The 24,778-nt window shown below is 32.5% G+C and overlaps 1 protein-coding gene across 4 annotated transcripts in view; it reads right to left on the reverse strand.

Moving 5' to 3' along the window:
* Positions 1 to 261: 261 nt before the first annotated feature.
* Positions 262 to 24,778, reverse strand: part of CACNA2D1 (calcium voltage-gated channel auxiliary subunit alpha2delta 1) — a 517,017-nt gene continuing 492,500 nt past the window's right edge. For 3 of the 4 annotated variants that reach the window (XM_010387918.2, XM_030933213.1, XM_010387919.2), the window contains 12 exons: positions 24,113 to 24,216; positions 23,160 to 23,246; positions 21,875 to 21,942; positions 21,438 to 21,476; positions 19,882 to 19,953; positions 18,183 to 18,335; positions 18,028 to 18,080; positions 16,400 to 16,455; positions 15,854 to 15,983; positions 13,713 to 13,822; positions 13,264 to 13,346; positions 262 to 4,327 (listed from right to left, as the gene is read on the reverse strand). In XM_010387918.2, the coding sequence (XP_010386220.1) occupies positions 4,211 to 4,327; positions 13,264 to 13,346; positions 13,713 to 13,822; positions 15,854 to 15,983; positions 16,400 to 16,455; positions 18,028 to 18,080; positions 18,183 to 18,335; positions 19,882 to 19,953; positions 21,438 to 21,476; positions 21,875 to 21,942; positions 23,160 to 23,246; positions 24,113 to 24,216 (1,072 nt within the window). In that variant the 3' untranslated portion in view covers positions 262 to 4,210. Of the gene's footprint in view, positions 4,328 to 13,263; positions 13,347 to 13,712; positions 13,823 to 15,853; positions 15,984 to 16,399; positions 16,456 to 18,027; positions 18,081 to 18,182; positions 18,336 to 19,881; positions 19,954 to 21,433; positions 21,477 to 21,874; positions 21,943 to 23,159; positions 23,247 to 24,112; positions 24,217 to 24,778 lie in introns of those variants that run through there. The other variant, XR_004058100.1, reaches the window with a different exon arrangement.

Consider the following 24,778-nt stretch of genomic DNA (forward strand, 5'->3'; position numbering starts at 1 on the left):
GTTTTCCATCTTGTAAATATTGTATTTTCAATCTGAATTTGGTTGAAAAAGATCCATATAAGTAGATCCATGCAGTTCAAACATATATTGTTCAAGGATCCACTGTATTTGTGTGAGTTGAGGTTTGTAATTGTAAAAGCACTATTTAAGCCTAACTTTTATTTCCACAATCCAGAATTCTCTCTTAAAATATATTTATGACAGAGCCATCTGTCTCTTCCAACTGGATCTTTAAAAAAGCAGAAAACCCAAACCACGTGGTGACTTTAAATGATAAACTTTTATTCTGAATATACTGTTTTTGCACAAGATTTAACACAACATTTTCTGGGATTATAAATATTTTTAACAGTATTATACAAATTTTTACAAAATGTTTTTATCAGGCTAGATAATTTTCACAAAAGTGTCAAGAGAACAAAATAAAGGGGAGAAAAAATCTATTGTTCACAAAAGCCAGTTGGCCTTTTGCATGAATGCACACCATTTTAATAAAAGTATTCCTAAAAGCATGATCTGACACTCATACAACACAACAAAAAGACAGCTTTACTAGGTCACATTATAAACTGAATTGGCATCTACACAAGACAGTATCCCATTAGTTTCAGTGGAATTTCTTTGAGATAACTGTGTGAACTAGAAATAAGGTAGATGAAACTATTGGTAAGGGTTAATTCTTTAAAAATCTGGAAATTTTTTCACCACTCGATATATTGTATTCGTTTGCTCTTCACAGAAATATACTGTGAATATTAACATTCTGCTATGGGAAACAACACAAGTTTAGATGAAAAAATATTTAAAATTTTGGGCAAGTGAAATAGTCATTCCATTCTATTCTTTTAAAAAAGTCACAGCATCCATTTTGTTTCACTAGGTCAGACTACACCATTCAACATTTTAACGTCTAACATGATCAATGGAATAGATTCAGAGTTTTAAATTAAGACAAAATTTAAGCTTTGTTGGTCACAAAGATTTAAATGAGATTTAAAATACAAGAGAGCATCAAATAAGCAAGTAACACTTGGGTTGCAAAGGTCACTTAAAAGGGATACTGCCTATTTGAACCCCATAAGGCCAGTTTTAAAGTTAACAAAAGGAATATTATAGGAAAACTTACAAATGGCAGCAACACTGTTTTTTTCCCCCAAGTTAAGCAGTAATGCCTCAAGCATTAGAAACATGAAAAAAGATCATACTAAAATCTTATAGGCCCAGGACCTAAAAATCTCTTCAATCAAACTTGCTAACTATGTCATGTTAAAAACCTGTTACAAATATGGACCACGGTTGGTGTTTGGCAGTAATGCTGGTTGTTTAAATGAGGAAAATATAAAGAAATCATTAATGCAAAATTCTTCCTTGTTACTCAACACCATCGCCAATCTTACCTGAACTCTGTTTTAGTGACTACATTAAGCCACACGAGGATAACAAAAATTAAATAGTAAAAGCAGTGTATAATTTTTTTTATTGATCTGTTATACTGTTCAGTCGTTGGAAATCAATATTAATAACAGGCTATAATTTAAGTTCTTGTCAACATAACAGAACTCAAAGAAAAATACTAAATGTAATATAATAATTTGATGGGATGAGTGTTACTGTCTTAAAGAAAAGTATGCTAAAAGCATGAAGACCAATATTAGTCATGGGAACAATTTTTAGTCAGCTTGTTCTTACCCAATTTATAATTGTATTTGTCAATTTGTCAATAATATATAACTTTATAGCAGAAAATAAAGGTTTATAGCAAAACTCATGCATGTAAATATATTTTGATGGCAACAGAAATCAAATAGGATCCTGCCAAGAGATGCCAAGTTTAACTGCGATTAATACAGTAACAGTGTAATTGATGAAAACATATAATCGACATTAGCCATGAAAATATATTTAATAGATTTTGAACATAATTTTAAGGTAGTTTGTTGTATGCTGGAAGCAATTCAATTGTTTCAATGTGCATTGTTTATATACACAAACTAACAATTTTATATTTTGATACCCCATTCCCAACACTATCATGATTTAAGATAGTCTAGCAAAAATTGAACAATAACTTTTAAATATTGAACAAACAACATGATTTAAACGTTGTTAGTAGAGTGAGAAGTTTTTTTCCACATATATTTTAAATCACTTTGGTGTTTTCTAAAATGTCAATACCAGTTATGAATGACACTACAAAATCACAACAATGCATTAGAAATGGTAACTGATATCAACTCTTAGAACAATAGTTGGCAAAGTGATTCCATTTCCCCCTCCCCCCTTTTTATTGAAAAAAAAAAATCTTAAAGAAATGTACACAAATGGTACCTAAGGTATATTGGTGGTGGGAGGGAATTACAAATGTATGCAAAGCTAAAAACAAAACAAATATTATCTTTTAAACTACGTTAAATTATTGGTTATATCTTTGATATGTGGAGCATATTAAAGCATGCTGGATAATGTTAATAACTTTGACTTAAAAAGGATATGTAAGAAAATTTCCAGCATATACACATACCTTTAACTGGCATGTTCCAAAAAAAGAAAAACTGCATTTTATCATAAAAAATATCTACATACGTTCAGCCTTCAGTAAAATTATTAACTATTCTTAGAATTACACATTCATAGTTTTTACCCTTTTTTCAAATACTGTTTGCTCCAGAAAATAATTTTTAAAAGCATAAATAATCTGCTACCGTATTCGTCTATAATGAAATATCTGATTTACTACACTAACCATTTTCACCAATGAGGCTGTATAAAAAACAACTTTTATTATTCACAATCAAGTATTCATGTGCATACATAGAGATTCAAGGTTTCCTATTTGTTCAGATTATTGTAAAACCCTTATCAAATTGCATGGAAATTTTGGTCAAACGATCATACCATTTAAAATGGAAGGGCAAAAGCAGCAGTAGCAGGAACTTTTGGATTGTATGTGCTACCATTGAAACGAACAAAGAGGAAACCTAGGATGAATCTTCATTGAGAACATATATGTACTTTTCAAAAAATAAATGTGTCAAATCTGATTTATGTACTTAAAATATCTGTACATAGGTTATCAGGCGAAAGCACGAATCTGTATAAAATTCATTAGTTCTCATTTCACCATTTATCTAACCCCAATCATTCAGCATTTACATTGCACAGTATATTCAGAGTAGTTTAACAACATTTTAAAAGATGACTTAAGTGCATTTACACTGCAAGGTTCAGATTCTTACGTAACAATAATATCACTCAGTTAACTTTTCAATGACTACACTCTACAGTAAGAGAAAAAAGAACTGAAAAGTTAAAATAGCAGCAGCATCATGCAAAATACCCTTGGTAAACCAAAGTTCATTTATCACAAGAAAAACATTTCCCCCTCCCCCCAACAAGCTTTTCTTAGAGCATTTTAAAATATCTGGCTAGCACTACATTACTGTGAACAAAAGAAACGTTACATCAAAGCACTTATTAAGGGCTTGCTTACATTTATGAGGAAATATGTCACATATTCTAATTTCTCCCTCAAGCACCTTTAGTTTAATAATTTCTTAGGTACTATTTTCAAACCATCAGTTCATTACTCCATCAAAATTTAATTGGTCATCAATTGTGTTTTATTTTTGGCAAAGAAGCCATTCTTCATAAGGCATTTTATTCATGGCAAATTTTTCATAGAAAATTAGCCATTATTTGTGTTTCAACAATTTAGACCAATGTTAATTCTTTCTCTATACATTTCAATAATTGTTACTCAAAGCAGGAATTAACTTTTAACAGAAGAATAAGTGAAGGCAAAAATAATTTATTTCCCCTTAGAGAGTTTCTTAGTAAAACTGCAACACGTCAAAATTCCAGGTCAATATCAAGACATTTCTTATGATTCATAAACAATTGTATGGGGAACCCTTTCACATGTAATCACCAACAATGCAACAACAAACTCCCAAATTTTCCAATAGAGGACACATATAGGATTTTGCTTTGATGTTATACATAGATGATGCAGCATTCACACACGTTTAAGGATCTGACACCCTGACATGCAGCCAGTGGGTGCCTTAGGGGTCTGCGCCTTAGTGTTATGCCATGGTATAGGCCCAGGTAATGTTTGTCTGATTTTATAGCTGACCCTACTTTAATGTAATTGAGGGCTCATGTTCTGGCAGGGTCTGGAGTTTAATTATGCAGATTTGGTTTCAGAAGGTCACAACAGGCGGTGTCTGCTGCCAGATACCAGCCAAAGTAGTAGAAACTGGATTCCGAAGATATACCACAGGGAGGGATTTAATCCAGAAACACCACCACAGTCAGTATAATCCTCCTGTTGTAAAAAATAAATAAATAAAATAAAAATAAAAATAAAAATCTTGAAAAATCTTTAGTAACACATCTTTTAGAGTAATCCATATTTACTTCACTTCTCAACTTACCTTATAAAATTGCTTTAACTGAAATCCAAATAAATTACTTTCTTCTGGATTTTGTCATTGAGGAATTTTGGTTAAAGCAACTTCCCTAGCATCATTTGACAAATGCTTTAAATTTTTAGTTGTAGATTTTTATGATTATGAAAGAAAATAAATGCTGTTTGAATAATAATTTTAAAGTAAAAACTTTCATAGTATCAAAAATCCTATATATTTATAAATATAAGAAATGTAAAATTGAATAGGTTTTATAATTCCCAAGAATTATGATTTTAGCAACTATGCTCCATATGGGAAAGTTTGGGACTGATAAATACATTTCCATTTCCCAAGTTTCTTACACAATTTCTAAGGTTCAACATAGAGTGCAATCATAGCATCTGGACCTTCATCAAGAATTAAAGTAAAATGAAGAATAATGTATTTGAACCATAAACAATGAAAGGACACTGAAAATACATATCCAAAATAAAGAGCTAAGCTAGGAAGAGATTTGTCTTGAGACAACGAAGAAATATTAGAATGAATATACTCACATTAACTCCCCACAGTCTAGTGGTAGCTCATTTAGTTCCCTCTTAATGCAAAAGTATTATTCATCTTTTATTCCTAGGTTCTATATTTGATAACAATTTCCACATCCTTTAATTCCTTTTAACATAGTGACTTTCATTTTTAAAAACCTCATATTTATTTTTTATTTTTTAATTTCAATAGTTTTTGGGGAACAGGTGGTTTTTGGTTACATGGATAAGTTCTTTAGTGATTTCTGAGATTTTGGTGCACCTGTCACCCAAGCAGTGTACAATGCACCCAACGTATGTAGTCTTTTATCCCTTTCCCCTCTTCCTCCTGAGTCCCCAAAGTCCATTATATCATCCTTATGCCTCTGCGTCCTCATAGTTTAGCTCCCACTTAGAAGTGAGAACATACAATATTTGGTTTTCCATTCATGAGTTACTTAGAAAAATGGTCTCCAACTCTATCTAGGTTGCTGCAAATGCCACTATTTCATTCCTTTTTACGGGTGAGTTGTATTCCATGTTGTATATATACCACATTTTCTTTACCTACTCATTGGTTGATGGACATTTAGGTTGGCTCCACAGTTTTGCAATTTTGAATTGTGCTGCTATAAACATGCATGTGCAAGTGTCTTTTTCATAAAATGACTTCTTTTCCTCAGGGTAGATACACAGTAGTGGGACTGCTGGATCAAATGGTAGTTCTACTTTTTGCTCTTTAAGGAATCACCATACTGTTTTCCATAGTGGTTGTATTAGTTTACATTCCCACCAGAAGTGTAACAATTGTTCCTTTTTTACCACATCCATGCCAACATCTATTTTTTGATTATGGCCATTCATGCAGGAGTAAAGTGGTATCACATTGTGGTATTCACATGCATCTCCCTGATAATTAGTGATGCTGAGCAATGTTTCGTATGTTTTGGCCATTTGTATATCATTTTTTGAAAATTGTCTATTCATGTTTTTTTGCCCACTTTCTGATGGCATTATTTGAAAGACCATATATTTAAACATCTTTAAAGAATCTAATCTAAGGTAGATGTTCTAAGAATCAAAATAATAGGTTGAATAATTTTACAAAGATTCTAAGTTCCCAAAGAATAAGAACTTTGACTATTTTCGTTCACCAGGATTTAATACAGTGCTGCCACATAGTAAATACATAAAAATTATTTCTTTAATTGTATTTTAAGGCAGCAGAACTATTTTGTTTGTTAAGAAGAAAGAAAGCTGGGAGAAAAGAATCTATGAAAAAAATTTTGGTTTCAATCAATGTACCTCCCAAATCTAAACAGAATCATAAAATAATCAATTCTTAGTCTTTATCCTATTTGACCTTTCAGAAACATTTGACAAATATATAACACTGTCTCCTTGAAATATGTTCTTGTGTATCTTTGGCTAACCCACTCTTCTGGTTTTTCTTGAAACTTGTTTGTGTATCTCTCCTTGGCTTGACCTCCTTTTCTTCATGCTGTCTACAATGTTAGACTTTTCCAGGTGTTACTTCTCTCTCCTTTCTTCTTTTTCCTTTACACTTTGTTCCTAGATGATCTAATCCAGTCCTACAGCTTTAAATTTCATCCATTTCCTAATATGTCTTTTATATGTTCAATCCTGTATTCTCCTCTGGTCTCTGTATTCATTGATCTCTACTTTCTCCTCTTGTATGTCTCATAGGGATTTCAAACTTGACTTGCCCCTAATATAATTCTTCTGGTATCAGTAAATAGCACTTTTAGAGTAGCAGATAAGGCCAAAGACTACAAGTAATGTATGATCCTCTTTTTTTCTCAAATCCAATCCATCTTTTCTTTTCTTTTCTTTTTTTTTTTTTTTTTTTTGAGATAGGGTCACACTCTGTCCCTCAGGCTGGAGTGCAGTGATCTTGACCTCCCTGGGCTCAGGTGATCCTCCCACCTCAGCCTCCCGAGTAGCTGGGACTACAGGTGTGCACCACCACACCTGTCTAATTTTTTATATTTTTTGCAGAGTTGGGGTTTCAGCTGGGAATCCATCCTCTAACTCTAGCTTCAAAATAGATCCCCAAACCTACTGCTTGTCACTACTGCAGGTCCAAGTCACCATTACTTCTTCCTTCTATTTTGCAAAAGCTGCCTCACTTGTCCCATGGCTTCTACTCTGCCCTTTTGCAAATATTTCTCCAAAAAGCAGTCTTCTTAACACCACACATTCTTTCACTCCCTGCTCAACATTTCTTATCATTCTCAGAGCAAAATCTACAGTCTTTATTAAGGTCTACAAAGTCTTATGAGGTCTGGAGCCTGGCTGCCTTGTCTTCCCACTTTCTCTTCTCCCACATACTCACTCTGCTTCAATAACACTGGCTTCCTCTGCAACAGGCCAAGCTCTTTAGTGCCTTTGCATTTGTTTAGTTCAGATGCTTTTCTCTCCAGGTAGGGTAACCAGATAAAAAACAGGGTACCAGTAATAATTGAATATGAGATTAAAAAAAAGAAAAAAAACAAATACTTTATATAAATGTATTTCACACACAGAAGAGTGGCTAGATACATAGTAACGATTTGATAAATGAAAAATAGTAGGTGCTCAATAAAGCAGCACACACTGACTGGTTAGAAACACTATGAGGTATTAACTTAAAGAAGTCATTGTCACTTAACCAGGAGTACTCTCCAGTTATGATTAAGTGTTAATTTGAATAAAAATTACCACACAACAAGACCCATTTGTGTATTAAGACTATATTTTGTCATCTTGATAATATACAAATGTGTTATGGAAAGAAAAATATTCTCTTTGGCCCTTATTTCAGTGTTTTTATTTTTATATTTGGGTGTTTTTTGTTTCATTTTCTCTGTGTGATGAGATATATCTGTTTTGATTTGGGAGGTGGTAGTTTAGATAAGTTATTGGGGCTCCTTGTAGTCTGCATGTCAATTCACACTGAAAAATGTGCCTTTTAAGTTTCCTGATCATGTCTTCCCATACATTTTGCATGGTACAACTCCATGTAATGTATTTCATAGAATCATTTCAAGTCTTATTATGGGCTACATTCTAAATCACAAATGCACTGATGTGGGAGCAACTCAGCATTATCTCTGTCCTATAGAGACTGAAATCCCACTGACACCATGACCAGATATAATAAATCGGTCTGATTTTTAAACGATTATTTAAGTAGAAAATAACATATTGGTACTTTAAGTTTAGAACATTAAAATGGAAGAAGAATCAGTGCCAATATTATATATTTATTTTAAAATATGATAAAACTAATTTTATTAGACTTCCTTAGAGGGGAACGTCTCTTAAAAGATTGTGTTTTTAAAGATATCAATTGAGAACTCTTTATTCCTTTCTTTCTCATTACTCTTTAAAATATCTAAACCATAGTAAAATTCATATGGTATTTGCCCCCAAAGTTTTCTTTATACAGCATGTGTTACCAGTGGCTAAAATCTTTTGAATTTACTGTTGCTAAACTCTTATTCTGCCTTTCTTTCCCCATTCAGAACCTGGGACAACTAATTGCATACAGTACAAGCTTAATAATTTTTAATTTATTAAATTTAGAAATACATTTTTCAAAAGAAAATGTTCTGGTCATTTGGCTAAAAGGTTTTTGATCTTTTTTTTTTTTTTTTTTCTGAATTATAGCCATCTTTAATTTCCTTCTAAATGCAAGTCACTGTTGAAGACAGCCATCAAATCATGGATTAACTTTTGAATTCAGGTAAGTCTGTACTAAAGTTACCACCAGCAACTTCAAAGAAAATCTGTATTTAAAAATTTTTAGGCAGGTAGATACTGCATAATAATAGGAATAATGCCCCTAGCAAATAATTTGTTCTCCTACATGGCACCTTAACACTCTTACACATTAACTCGAGAGATAGGCAGCATATTTATTCAACTCTTTAAATGTAGACAGATTATGTACCCAATCATATGCTTTATAAATTGGGTTTGCATAAAATAATAAATTTAATGGACAGAATTGGCTTGCCTTACTTCTTTGATTAATAAACGTTAGCTTTTTCATTTGCTTTTGTACTTGTGTGTGACTTGAGTCTTCACAAAGCTTGTTATCAAAAAGTCTTGTTTGAACACTTGAGTTCTGATGACGTCATCATGGTATGGAGCTTCATAATTCTTTATGTATAATCTTTCTCCTTCTGGAATCTACAGGATATAATGGCCCTTTGGTAGGCTTTGGAGATTACACTACCATTCTACCTTGCTTGTGAGCAGAACCTAATCCAACAGAAATTGCTAGTTTTTAGCCAGACTATATTGGAGCATAGACCATGACCTTTATTGGTCCTTAATGTGGGAAACAACTGCCAACTAACCTTTCAGTACTTTTTGTAATGATTTTTTTTCAGCTTAATTGTTTCAGAGAAAATAATACTTCCTCTGATATCATTATATCAACATTCAAATAGCACTAAGGGGATTCACTGTTCTATACTGATAACTGTGTTTTTAAATACTGAAACCACATCTTGTTAATGTAAAATATACACCAACTATATTATGTATTCCTGTGATACGATAATATAAAGGAATCTCAAATGTGTTCTTTATAGAGATCAGGATATAGATTATTCAACATCTACAATTATGAAGTTCCATACCATGAGGACTTCATCAAAACTCAAGTGTTCGAGAGTTTTTGATACAAGCTTTATGAAGACTTAAGTCACACACAAGCAAAAAAGATAAGCAAATGAAAAAGCTAACATTTATTAATCAAAGAAGTAAAGCAAGTCAATAATTGTCCATTGAGAAATTTATTTTATGTAAACCCAATTTATAAAGCATATTATCCGGTACATAAATATCTAGTTGAGTCCATGGTGATATATAATTATTTCCATGATAGATTTATAATTGTGGTGGAAAGAAAGTATCATAATAGGAAAATGTTATTTTGTGTGTGTGTTGGGGGGGGTCTTAGGTTAAAAAAAATTTACATTCACTGTTGCTATAGGATTTTTTTTTTTTTTTTTTTTTTGGAGATGGAATCTAGCTCTGTGATCCAGGCTGGACTGCAGTGGCACGATCTCGGCTCACTGCAACTTCCACCTCCCAGGCTCAAGCAATTTTCCTGCCTCAGCCTCCAGAGTAGCTGGGACTACAGGTGCATGCCACCATGCCCAGCTACTTTTTGAATTTTAGTAGAGATGGGGTTTCACCAGGTTGCCCAGGCTGGTCTTAACTCCTGACCTCAGGTCCACCTCGGCCTCCCAAAGTGATGGGATTACAGGCGTGAACCACTGTGACCAGCCATTGCTACAGGTTTTTAAGAGAAAGGTAAAAAGAGAGCTGGCCTACTCAAGACCAATACTTACGTATTTTTTAGTGTAATTGATAACCTATAAATCTTACCTAAAAGTTCTATAATTGAGAGAAGTAAGCTTTTGAATCAAGGGAAAATTATGGAAACATATTTGGTAACACTTTTCTTGTGTAATGGTTGACTACCTATGAACTTCTTTAAGGAATCAATATTTCAAATAGTGGCATACATATCAATTTTTAAAATGTTTATATGAAGATATTTAATTTTAGTATTTTAATTATTAAAGCAACGTTTCCTTTGCTTGGAGTCTTTTGCCATGAAAACCATTCTTTTATTATCCCAGAAGACAAGTGGTTATTTTCTGAGACTCCCTCTGCTATTCTAGTCCCCACCCTCTACCACCCCTGCCTGTGAATTCACTCCATTCATAGTAATGGCCACATCTCCATCTAGTGGCTTCCTAATCAATGACTACCTGGAAACCGATGACAAACACAACAAGTGTGTGCTCTAGTAACACAATCATGATGATTCCAGAGCATTAGAAAAGAAATTGCATAACAGTAAATGAAGAACTAAATGCAAATGCAAGCGCCAAAACCTCTCTTTAGTAGTACTGAATACAGAACTGAGAAATTTCTTGAAAGGTTAATAATTTGGGGCTAGATAATATTAAATAAAATGAACTTAGAAACTGGACGCACTTATTCTAAAATATTTCAGTATTTTGAGAGTAAAAATCTAAAAAGTTATCTAAGTCAGATTTATTTTAAAAAGTAGAAAAATCTGAAAGGAATTGAGAGTCCATTAAATTTGCATTAGCGTCTTTTGTAAATAAACTGAGATAACCACCTGTAAAAAATTGTCATTAGATAGTTCTCATAAAATATCATGAAGCATGTATATCTGTGTCTGCAATGACGATTTTTAAACAAAAACTTTATGAAAAAATCATTTTTACATAAATATTGAAAATTAATATGTTTCATTTAGGATTAGAAATTTACATGTCATTTGAAATCAGCTATTTCCAAAACAACATTGGTCCTGAGATTTTAATAACCTTGTTTCAGGAACATTAATATTGTGGATTTAGGGATATGGGTGATTTTCTAAAATTTCAAGCCAAAAACAAAAAGAAAAATTAGAGAAAGTGACTGACCATCCACACCACATGAAAACTTGCAGTAAAATGAAGATAGGAGCTGACATCATGGTACAGGCACGACTCGTTGTGCATTTAAGTTGATCCTATTAATAACGGGCAAAGTAGCAAGTACAGGAAAAGGAAAGAAAACACAGAAAAGAAGACATACAAGATGAGATTTCATGCAATTTGCTGGCAGTTAACGTGAGTCTCCATCCAGAGCAGATTCACAGTGACCATTGCAAATAAGCATTACCAAAATACTCCACTGCTAAAGAAACACAAGATATTATTAGCACACCAAGCTACTGAGCAACAGTTGTACTTTCACACACAACCCGTTTATAGGAGCTTCAATTGCTGAATATTTGTGTCTTGGTCAAATCTTTTTAATGCCTTGATCATAAGATAGAGCCTCCTAGAATAATATTTTGGGCAACACGGTTTTTATGTCATTTTTTCAAGTTCAACTGAATTTAATATTCCTACTGTTAAAAAACTGGTGACAAATAGTTGATGAGTGAAGTTTCTCTAATGAGTGACATGACCCTTGGCCCTTCATAAAATATTCTTTGGGAAATAATTTTACATGGGCAACCTGCTGAAGGTGTAGTAGGCAGAATAACATGAGTCCTCCTATCTGGACTTTATATGTCTTTAAAAAAAAACCCTTAGTGGCAATGTTGAAATACTTTCCCTAGCAAGGATCAATAATCCCTCACAGAGATAACTGGGATTGACTAGCTAATACATCTTGAATTTTTTAGTCCCCATCACTGATTTTATTTCTTCTTTGCTCCATTTTTAATTTATATTATCTGTGAAATGTTTTATCCTTTCTGGGACAAATGCAGCTATGTATTTGAGTAGGTAAACATCTTCTAAATAACTCTTAAAAATGCACATTAATCAACAGATGTTCTGCCCTATTTTTAGAATAAACAATTGATGAGATATGCATTACACGTTTGGATAGATGCTCATTGGTGTGTGCAAGCCACTTCATGCAGTGGCTCACCTTGAAGAATCAGAATTGGGAAGTATTGTATTTAAAATTAGTTAAAAAGAGGTGGACAGAGATTTTTATGTGGACTTCATCTTTGAGAATAGATTAGTATTTCTAAAGCATAAAGCTAATGTATTACATACTGATGATGTATTACCTACCTTGTACATAATCAATACACAGTAAGTCAGAATAGTATTTATTAGGGAAAGATAGATGAACTATAGGAAACATAGTAAGCCATCTTTAAGTGACATATATTTAATATGATTTGTAGTATTTTATCCAACCCTGTGTAATTGACCTGGTCTAATTTCAAACGCCAGAAAAAGAAATTAGTACAATTAAAGGAAATAATACAAGTCTAATATGTGATAGAATCAGAAACCATCCGAAAGAAACTAGAACTCTATAATAATAAGACAATGGCTGTACAACAGGTTTTTCAATTCACTGAAGACCAATATAACTAATAAAAATATAATAAACTTAATTTTTATATCTTCAGGATTAGAATATAAATGGAGGCAACAAGTATACCATAATTAACATTTACTATGAGTTAATTATTTATTAATCTTGAAAATCAGATTTATGACCTTGGATTATTAGTAAATTGATTGGAATTGTGTTTGAAAGCACAATTTCTGTGGGAAGGACATAAAGAAGCAACTGTTAAGTTTATGCTAACCATGAAAACTACTGAAATGAAAAAAATCTACCAGCAAGTATGTCATGTGAATGAGAAAAACTATGGTTAAGACATTATGTTTGAGTTAAATTGTCTCCTTGAATTCTTGTGGACAGTGAGCATTAATTTAGAGTATTTTAATCCAGTAGAAGTGTGATCTTACCAAGACATTGTTATCAAAGCAGACATCAGGCCCTTTTCGGTATCTGGGTTGCTTAACCATGTCACAAGGATTTGGACCATCAGCTAAAGAGGCTTGTTAAGGAATCTCTTGTTAGTTTTTTTCCACATGACTAAAAATAAATACAATGCAATGTATTTCCCGAAACATGTAAGAGATAACTTATACATCATTACTCTCATCCAACACAACTCAAGTACATTGGGATTTAAAGAACTAAATTGTGAATTACCCTTTTCTGGGGCATGTGTAGCATAATTATTCTTGACATTCCAACTAAATTTTGAGTGAGGAATCCATTCTGCCTTTGCGAGGTGATCACAGCAGTCTAATATTTTTCCTCTTTATGAGCATAAACAATGTGACAAGATTCAAAATGCATTGTTTTAATATAGTTTTCCTTTCCAGATAGCTCTGATGTCAAAGGATACAAGTCTGCTCTGCTTGTATGAGCAGTCGTGTGTCACAGGGACATGTCCCTTTGCTCTCAACCATTATGAATATTAAGTTGGTGTTCATAAGCTTTTCACCATGAAAGATTCTGCAAAATATGATATCACAGAAAATGAGTATCTTTGTCAAAATAAATGGAAATATTTCAAAGATTCTTACATATTAAAATGAAAGACAAAATATGACATTTGAAACATAAAGCATTCCCAGCACAACAGGAGTATGATTTTAGAATAAAAAAGTTTCATTTATTAGTGTGAAAATATTACCTATGTCAAATGAATAAAAAATTGCAATAGATGTTTTCTGTGTGACCATTTTAAAGTATTAGTTCTCATGGCAAAATAAGCACTATTTAGTTGTTGATGCACATAAAAAAAAAAGTTTTTCTTTACACTTACAAATAATTGTGATACTTATCACTGAAAATATGCCAAAGTTGCCTTATTTTACGGATAACACAACAGGGAATACAAAAATGTCTAGGCATCTTGCCCAACTAAGGGCTAGAGAAAAGTCTGGAACAGTGCTATTAAGCAAACTTTCTGTGAAGATGGAAAAGTTTTTTGCACTGTCCAGTATGGTAAATACTAGCCACTCAAGGGGTATTGGGCACTTAAAATGTGACAAGTGTGACTGAGGCACAAAATTTTAATTTTAATAACTGTAGTTGAAATTTCAATGGCCACCTATGGGTGGTAACTACTGCACTGGACAACACAGACATGGACAGAATCAAGGGTTTTGAATTCCATCCCCTGTTTTGTCCACACCTTAAGCTGCTCTTTCTTTAGTAACCAACACAGAAAATGTAAATAAAGTAATTTCTTCATCATTATACATTTTGCAGAAAAGTGGGATTTTCTTTTTGCTCTGTTAAGCTTTGATTTCCATAAAACAAATCAAAAGGAAAGTATGATTCAATTTAATGTCTTGGTTATATTGACCTTCACTTTACAATTTAACTTACTTCTTTAAGCACACGTTGCTCTTGCTGGATGTCAATTAATAAAAGGCCAATGACTGTGAAACTCTGATGTATCCAATAAACATGCCACAATTCCATTTCCTAAGGTCCATACCCTGATACGCTAATCTCCTCTAAACAAGATAGTCTGCTTTTTTGTGAGTTCATGCTTGACTCCTCCTCCACTTTCTTCTCCTCTTCATATATTCTACCTCCTCCTTGGACATAGAGGTTTGCTAGAGAAAGTCATAAAACATACCATGTCTACTAAAAATTCATGAGAGGCTGCTTAGCCTCTCTTGCAAAAAAATTTTTTAAACTATTCTGGCACTTTCATAATCTCAGATTACCTCACCTCCTCCTATTTCTTCTTCTGCTATGGTAACATTTCTTCTAAAATAACCTGCCCTCTACCTCTGAAAACAAAGTGTCTCTACTCTGTGCTTTGTAAGCTGTGACTTGCTGCTTTCTTCTCAGGAATCTTGTGGCATTAATTATTACTTTCCCCTCAAAATCCCCATCTTGCCTTTCTCCTCTATCCTCATTACAACAAAATTAAATTCTCCATCTCTTCCCAACATTTTAAAAGATATTTTATGGATACTGACTAAACATTAACGATGACCTAAGAAAACTGTATTTTTTCCCAGTTCCTTCAAATTCAAATAAAGATAACTTTCAGTTCTTCAAGTCAGAGAAGACCAGAAGTAAAAACAAAACAAAACAAGACGTTTTTTGTAAATCTGTTTAGTTACCAATAGAAAAATAATTCATATTTGGCTTAGAATTATTTAGAATTACTAATATATTTAATTTTATAACTTTATATTAGAAATTTTTAATATGAGTTATTTTAGGAAAAAAGTTAAAATATCAAATTTCTCTACATTCTGCCTAAAGAGAAAGTAATTATCTTGATCATGTAATTATTATCATAGTTGAAGAAATAACAGCTTATCAAAATTAGAATTTTAAAAATTATAAATTTTAAAAGCCTCCAGAGAAACTGAAGATCTTTGACATTTTCAACTTAAAACAATTACTCACATTTCTGGCTCCAACACAATTTTCAGTTTTTTCTGTAATGATTATAACAGTATATACAATTTCTTAATGAAATAGGACTACTCCAGAAATAAAGAAAGAAATTACCTGGAACAGTTTCCACAGTCTAATACACCACTGAATGATTTACTATCGTTATCAAAGAAATACTGGGTTTGTTCAGTAATGCAGCTCTGCTTTGACAGGGAGGCTGTAAAGTCATCATCTTCCATCTCAACTTGGGTGGGGAGAGGGGGGTAAAAACAAAGAACACCATTAGGAGGGGCCACTGTAGTCAGTCCCCTGGAGTCTTCACTTCTCATAGAGCAAAATAAATGTCTAAGACCAGGACGCCTGGACTGGCTTGTTTACTGCTGTGTAATATCGTGGCAGCCTGTAATAGATGCCTGATAAATATCAATAGAATAAATTAATTTAAATACATGATGGCTATGAGATCAAGGCCAATGTGACCTAAGTAATTTCTAAGACATTAGGAAAGGTTGGACAAAAAGTTTCTAGCTCTAAAATTATGAGATGGGTGATCTGTTTTCTCTTTCTCAACAAATATTCCCTGAATTTGCTGAACTCAAGCGTATTCCCCCAAATAATTTTTATTGTTATGACAGTGACAAGGTCTGAGCATTTACATACCTGCCTCAAGGAGTCGTGGAAAGGTCAAACTCAAGAGAAACTGCTGTAGAATAGACCTGAATTTTTCAAATAAAAAAAAATAATAAAAATCTAGGGAAAAATGTGTTTTTACATGCACACATATACATACTGTTTCCCTTTATCTTTTTGGGAAGGGAAGTCTAGGAGTGTTTTTATTTAAGTATTTTTAAAATTATATAACACATTGTAACCTTTCTTGAATGTGTCAAAGAAGTCATGAAATCAGAAGTGTTCAGATCTTGTTCTGGACCAAGTGAGACACAATGTGTTAAGAAGCCTAATAGGCAATGTTATCAAGCAGCAGTGTTCACTCTAAGAAGGAGAATGTCAGTGTTGCAGCGCATAGGTTTTTATGTTCATTACATCTCCTTATTTTAGCTTTTAAAACCATTTGTTTTTTGAATTGCCCCCGCCCCCAACAAAGAAACAACACTGTTTATACCATGGGTTTGAATTTGTTAACTATTTACTTTGTAATATAGAATATATTTGTAAATATGTAATATAACTTTCATGAAACAAAATATATATATTATATTGAGAGATATGGCACATTTCAGTTTTACAGTAACTGACAACTGAGCCAAATTTCTAGAACTGAATTTAGTTTAAAAAAAGTGGGGGTGGGAGGGGATATAGGATAAAGAAAGTATTCATTTTAAAAGCCTACTGAAATTAATATATAAAATCACATCAGAAAATACCATTTTTCAGAGTAAAACAGAATTTTCTAAATCTTTCAAAAAATCTCAAAATTTTAAAATCCTAAAATCTTCTTTGCTGCTTTAATGATATCATCACTTAATTTTAGCTGGGCAAACCTTAACATCAAATGAATATTGTACATTAATCTACGTGGAATAGGGCTAACAATACAGTGTGATGATACCAAAAAAAAAAAAAAAAAAAAAAAAGATTAGAGGGGAGAGAAGGAAGAGGGAGATCATGGATCCCAGACATAACAGGAGGTTTAGTTACAACTAAACAATAAGAAATGTGATCTTCCAGACTTTCCACAGTGCCACAATTGACCATTTGAACGTCTTATTTTCATAGGTTGTAGGGTCTACAGGTGAGGGATGGGGGAGGTTTGGAAGGTAGAATCGGTGAAAAGAAACAATTAGATCCATTTCAGCAACATGATGCCCCTAAAACAATACCAGTACTTATATCAATAGTAAAGAGGTAGAAGGTTGCCATCATGCCATGAATTTGATGCATGCAGACATCCAACTTGGATACTAAAGACAATTAAATTGTAACTTCTTACAGATCAATACACCTAAAATTGGTGTAATACTTTTATAAATACTTAATACAAATGAAAAAGAATTTCAATAGATGTGTAGAGGAAAGAAGACTCTAAAGAGGTTGAAGTTTACATCCACGTAACATTGTTTTTATATGAGAAACTGAATAATGGTAATTTTATAGTGTTCACTTAGGAAAAAATATCAGTATTACCAATAAGTGATGTAGAGAATGAAAAAACCTTAACTCCCTTAATAAAAAATTTGAGTGTCCCCTAAATCCATATTTTCATCAGATGCTTTTCTATTTTACAACTTCTTTCTTTCATTACCAATAAAACTAAAATTTTGACCTACCAGGCAGCAGCAGTGGCCCACCAGCCAATTTGTAATATGTCTGCTATTGATGGCTATAAAATAAAATAATAAAGTCATTTCAGTAGTCTACTTGATACTGAGGACACTTGAGTATCCTCTTGAGAAGAATTGATTAGACTGTGGATATTACTGACCACATATGCTGAGCGATGTCCTGCTCCTTGTTTTGGTGCAGCACCAGGCTCGCATACTGACTGATAATCATAAGATTTGTTAAAAGCATAAACTGATATATTAACCAGGTGTCTCATCAAGCTGGGATCAATCTCTCCGAAAAATCTTCCAATCTGGTGAAGAAAAAAATCATAAAGCAATGTGTACTTAAAATGTAAGTCAAAAATGAACATTGGAATCACCACTACAGTGAAAAGAAATAATACAAAGAAACTGAACTACAACTGAGGAGCTTAAAAACAAAAGCACTTTGGGAGGCCGAGGCGGGCGGATCACGAGGTCAGGAGATCGAGACCATCCTGGCTAACACGGTGAAACCCCGTCTCTACTAAAAAAATCCAAAAAACTAGCCGGGCGAGGTGGCGGGCGCCTGTAGTCCCAGCTACTCGGGAGGCTGAGGCAGGAGAATGGCGTAAACCCGGGAGGCGGAGTTTGCAGTGAGCTGAGATCTGGCCACTGCACTCCAGCCTGGGTGACAGAGTGAGACTCCTTCTCAAAAAAAAAAAAAAAAAAAAAAAAAAACAACAAAAAAAACAAAAGCAAATGAGAAACTGTATATGACACTGTGAACAAATCAAAATGAGAGTAAGTGTTCTCATTACTCAGTGGGGCTGTGTGATGTTTTATTTGTGGAAGAAATGGACACACTTTACTAAGCACTAAATCACAATCAAATGCCTCCCAGATGAATAAAACAGGGGTGGGGAATGAAGAGGTGTAAGTCAAAGGGTACAAAGAAGCAGTTATGTAGAATGCATAAGCCTAGAGATTCAATATACAACAGAGGACTGCAGTTAATAATATTGTTTTGTCTACCAGAAATTTGATGAGAGTAGATTTTAAGTCTTCTTACCATACTGCAAAAAAGGTTAACAGTCTGAGATGATGGATATGTTAATTGGCTTGACTTCAGTAATCACTTAACTATGCAAATCAAAACATTTTGTTGTACATCTTAAACATATACAATAAAAAAAAGATCAAATGCCCCCCCCCCCCCCCGGGGAATGGAGAAGTAGCATAAATGAGAGAGCAGGCTGGCCTAGAAAAAGAATTTGTAGGGACTGTGAAGAACTGGAACAAGTCCCATCTAAAGGGGCAATCACGAGTTAATCAGCTTCACCCCATAAACACTGTCATCCAGAAAACGAAAAAAGCCCAGGGTTGAGATCTCTTTTGCTTTTTCCAAAAAAGAGAAGCCAGGAATACAGATTCAGAAGCGAAATTAGTTGGCATCTAATTCAAATTTGTTAAAAATCTTGTATGAGGTAAATAGCCTATGTGCTACTAATTTGCAGATTTGAGACTAGAAATCACATCAGTTTTAACCAGCTATATATTAAATTAGATATCATCAACTGACAAATTTTGAAGTGAAAATTTTCTAAATATCTGAAAGATTAAAAAGGTCATATCATGCTACAATTCTGAACTGTATGTTTTAATGATACCAGTACTAAAATGTAAAATCAAGTAACATAAAAACTAGACTTAGCACGCCTTTCTTAATGGTTTACATAATATTAAGCATTTTACAAATTATTTTATGACAGAAACAAAACAACTCATCAATTTCTAAAACACTGAAAGAGGTTTTGTAATGTCCATCCGGGAAACACACTTTGGAAAGCCTAATTCTCTCTTATTTCAGGCACATACCTGATTAGTATAATCATCATGATTTGCCATCAAAAGAAACCCACCATCATCCAGAATTACACAATCCATTACCTACCAAAATAAAATGAACAGTTAACACATTTTTAGAAAGGTTTGGAGGTTGCATTGTCTTTACCCCATTATATGTACATGATTAGAGCAATAAAAAATAGAAAATTTTAAATGACAATCTTCTCTTGAACGTATATGTTCATGAAATTCTGGTGAAATAAAGGCATGCATAGATTTATATCAAACCATCACGCTTGATAATCCAACACCAACCATCCATTTGAGACTGTCAATTCAGTCTGAACAAATCATAAAAGCAAATTCGAAATAATCTTTTTACCACTTTCGTGTCATCTAAATGATCCAGAAAACTGGATAGAGAAAATTATTTAATAATGAATAACTGATTTAAACAAATACTTAGGATTTCAACAAAAAGATATTTTAAAAAATATCATTTGAGTTATCCTGTTTCACAGACATAAAACACGTCAGTACTATAAGACTATAATTATTTCATATTTTTAGATTGAAAATATGTAGTTGGATAATTGGAGAATTAAAAGCAAAATGCAAAACAAAAATGTCCATGGTTAAGAAAATACTTAATTCACCCTGAAACATAGGATAAATTCCTACCTAGTTTAAATCATGTTTTAATGTATGAAAATCAATGTAATAATTTGTATTTAATAAAATCACAAATAAAAACATTGTTTTCAAAGTTGAGGATGTAATGCATTGCATTTTCCTAATGTGGAAGCAGCTTATTACTAAATTTTTTGCTCTTAAAACAGCTACTTCATAGTCTATGTCAAATAGATAAGGTACAAAAATCATTGAAATTATTGGCTCATAATTCCACAGGAGTAGGAGTGATAAAGATGATATAAACCCCGTTTCCCTTGGAGATATGCAGACACACATAAGAGGACTGGAAGAAAATATCGTTTCATCATTGTTACTCAATTTTTAGAATTAGAGCATCTTCAACTTTTGAACAAAGTTCACATTTCCTTTTTCAATTTCTCAAACAGATGTGAAAGTAATACAAGACAACTTAAAACTCAATCCATGTAACTAGAACTTTATAATAAACTGAAATACTTCTGGGTTTAGTTAAAAAAATTTTTCCTATAACTATATAATACAGTGTGAACAAATTTAGAGAAAGTGTGATAGGCGAGAGAAAACTGCATTGATAACCAATAGGGATGCTTCGGTTAGAAACTTCCTATCCAGAAATAGAGCTAAAGATAAATATGTACAAAAGAATGTAACACCGTTGAGGCCGAAGAGAACCATCACATTGACATGACTACTTTTTTAACCTTCCAAGGACATATACATATTTTTAAAAATTCAAGCATTTCACGTTCAAAATCAAAAGCATATAAATTCAAAGGAATATATTATTTCACATTTCCGTAGAAATTTTTAGCCTTTGATTAAATTCCTGCATATTTTTTGTCATCATTCTAGTCTTAGCAAGAGTAACACAGGGAAATATTGTACTCAAAAGTGATTTTCAACAGTTTTCTTACATCACTGTTTCTTTTACAGTCACAAACTGGACCAGCACACTGAAAGACAAAAATCCGATTATTACATTTTTTTTAGCAGTTGGATTTTAATTACATTATTACTATGTTATAATTAGAAATTCTGGAATAATTTATCCAGTAGAAAAATGAGATTAAACAGTCTAGTCCATAAGAAACAGAAGTTTTATCTTTAAAATTAGAAAATGTCAATCAATATATAAACTAGCATTGCATGTTGTAACCTTGAAATACTTTTATTACATATTGACTAATTTAAACAAAAAGCTTTGAAAAAATAGGAATTCAGAATTCTGCTTCAGTGTAGTGGTACTGAAAACGTATTTGCCTTATGTTTATTTGTATAAAGACCTTACTTTTTTTCTACTGAATTTTGAAAACATTAAATATAGCATAAGATTTTTTTTAAACTATCTTACCGGATCTCTGATTGAAGTTTTGGTGAAATTCTCTATCCAGGAATTTACATCGATTTTAATTCCAACAACTGAAAAATTAATTTGAATTAATTCAAAGGCATAATTACCTGTAATACAACTTTTGCAATATGACAGTTTAATTATTTTGATAGCAAGTATCAGATTATAGTTTATTACAGAAGTTTTAGTCTTTTGTTCTTCATTAAGAAATAATGCTAATAGCTCTTAAACTATTACATAAATTGTAATTTATATTCACAAAAGAGTATATTCATTAGCCACAACCTGACCAATTAACTAATACAACAAGCTAAATAAAAAACATTACTGTCAGGAGAGCCTCATAAACTTGAGGTCATTCAAATGGTACATTTTAAGAGGTTTCCCTAACTCCACCAGTGCTTGCAGTAGGTGCTTAATAAATCTTAGCTGAAAGAGTGAACAGATGAATGGATGAGTAGGTGGGTTAGTAGGAGAGTGGGTGAATAAATGAATGGCTGAGAGAATAACTGATTTAGTAAGTAAATGAGCAATTGAGTGAATGAAGGAATAGGTGGATGAGTTAGTAGGTGACGGAGTGAATTAATGTAATAGATCCACTAATGGGGTAAAGCTGCCCTGAGGAGCAGGAAGGCTCAAAATACTCTCCTTTATAACTTCATCAAACACTGAATCATACAATCAAAAAAGCTAATAGCTTTAACCTTATTGTATGTACTCACTCTAGCTCACTTCCGATCCTCATTGATGCTCACTTTTACTATGTTTGTTTACTTGCCTATTTTTCCAAAAAGTCATTTTTCTATATATTTTATAGCAAGTTTTTAACTGAGCCCTACTTAATTCACTTTAACAGATACCTAGTAGAATACAGTATAATTATACCATATTTATCTTTTCCCTCAGGGCTGGAAACTTAACTTTTTTGTACAAATATGTAACTCCTTGGCCATATAACTTTGTATGTATTTTAAAGTATTAAGAGAGACTTCTGGAGTGGGGTTGCTAATCCAACATTAAAAATTTTTATTATTATACTGATTCCATAAATTTGTGTCAGAGTATAAACATACACACAGTTTTGAAAATTCCTCAAATCTATGTAGTATCAATTTGATTTTATCCCAACTTCACAGGTAACTAGTTATATTTTAGTTAATTTTTTAAGTATGCATGCCTTTTTTGAGACCTTCTGATGACCTTGATAAACATTGCCAGTTTATAACATAAATGCCAAGTAACATTTAATTTTGGTTGTGTTTTTGTAATTAATATTTATCCTTACCTGCAGGTTTAAGAAGTTTCCCTTGAATATATATTTCTACAGCTTTGCTTACCATAATGCCCGATTCATAGGCACCAGGTCCACTTTCTAAAAAATAAATAAATAAACACCTATCAAGATATATTGATTAATAATATTGATTTTCTGTCGTTAGATACAGATGGATAGTATTTTGCTTAAAAATTCTAGCATCTATAAACCATAAAAATATTTGTGCTGTCCTTCCTCTCTTCTTCCTTTGTATATACTATATACAAAGGATATATAACTGGTATATCCATGAATTGGTTTGTATTCATTGATTTGGGGGGCATTAATTAGCTTGGTTACATCTTCTTTCACAACATTTGTTAAAATATTAGGGAGTTCTGCTGAAGTAAAGTGGAAAGATTGATTTTGGATACATAAAACTGACTTTGTCTAAGATATATGTCACTGGGTAAAACTTTGAAATTCTCTGAACTTGTTTCCCCATTTATGAAAATAAAGGGAAATAGTACTTATGTGCAAAGATATTCAGGGATTAAATTACAAGGTTTTTGGGAAATAACTCAAAATATTTTAAAAGATAAGCTATTAATTGTATAATTATATAATTAATACTGATAAAATGTAATTAGTCAATGGAATTACTCTATTTAATTCTTTAAATGTTTTTCAATACATTTTCAGTTGTAATATGAGGGATTATCTACATGTGTTTCTACTTCTTATGCATGCCTGACAGATACGCTATCTCTAAATTATTGGAAGACTGCTGTGTATGTATTTTGCCTCTTCAACTAAATGATGTTTCTTTTCTATTTTCCTAATGCCTTGCAAATACTCTATTTTTAATGATGACTATTCTGAGTAGTTGACATAAAATGTAGTGACTTTGGGGGAAAGCAGATAGTAGCAATAATTTATTTTTAAAAAGATTGAGAAAAGCTGAATTCCAAAGCAATACTTACTGTTAAAGTAGGGAGCAGTGAAAACATAGTTATCATTATCTAGGCTCCTTTTATAGAAGCTGTCCTCATATGTCTCTGGGTTTTCTTGCCAATTTTCTCCAGCCCTAAGGAGGAAATGGCTCATCATTTGTATTCTTTAATCTATCTGATAACCTACTTTATCCTATGTGGACTTGCTGAGCTTTACAGATATGCCTACATTTCAGGTACAGTCTAAAGAAGTTAGTGGTAATTGATAGCATAACTGATACTCATTACTGAGCAATGCATCCGCATAGCACTAAATTAAGAATCAGAAAAAGCTAACTCCTAGTTTTACTCTATTGTTTACTAGTCAGGTAATAGGACAAGTAAGTTAATAGGTCAATTAATGTTAGTAAGCATTGGTGACTACTCAGCCTACTTCATGGACTGTCATGAAGATAATAGAGACAAGATGCATCAAAGAAGAGTGAAAGACCATGAAGTGCTACATAAATATTGCTGATAGGCTATAATCATTGTGTTCATTTCACTGGTTTAGCTTGTATCTACAAAGAGAAAAATCTCTTTAAATGTCTCTTAAATTTGGTAATAAATACATTTAGCAAGCATTCCAGAATTTTATAATGTCATTTTTCAGAGAAATAAAATCTTTTAATAATGTAAATACTGTAAACAATGGCT

This window comes from Rhinopithecus roxellana, chromosome 6 (genome assembly GCF_007565055.1).
Source record: "Rhinopithecus roxellana isolate Shanxi Qingling chromosome 6, ASM756505v1, whole genome shotgun sequence".
Classification (NCBI taxonomy): Eukaryota; Metazoa; Chordata; class Mammalia; order Primates; family Cercopithecidae; genus Rhinopithecus; species Rhinopithecus roxellana.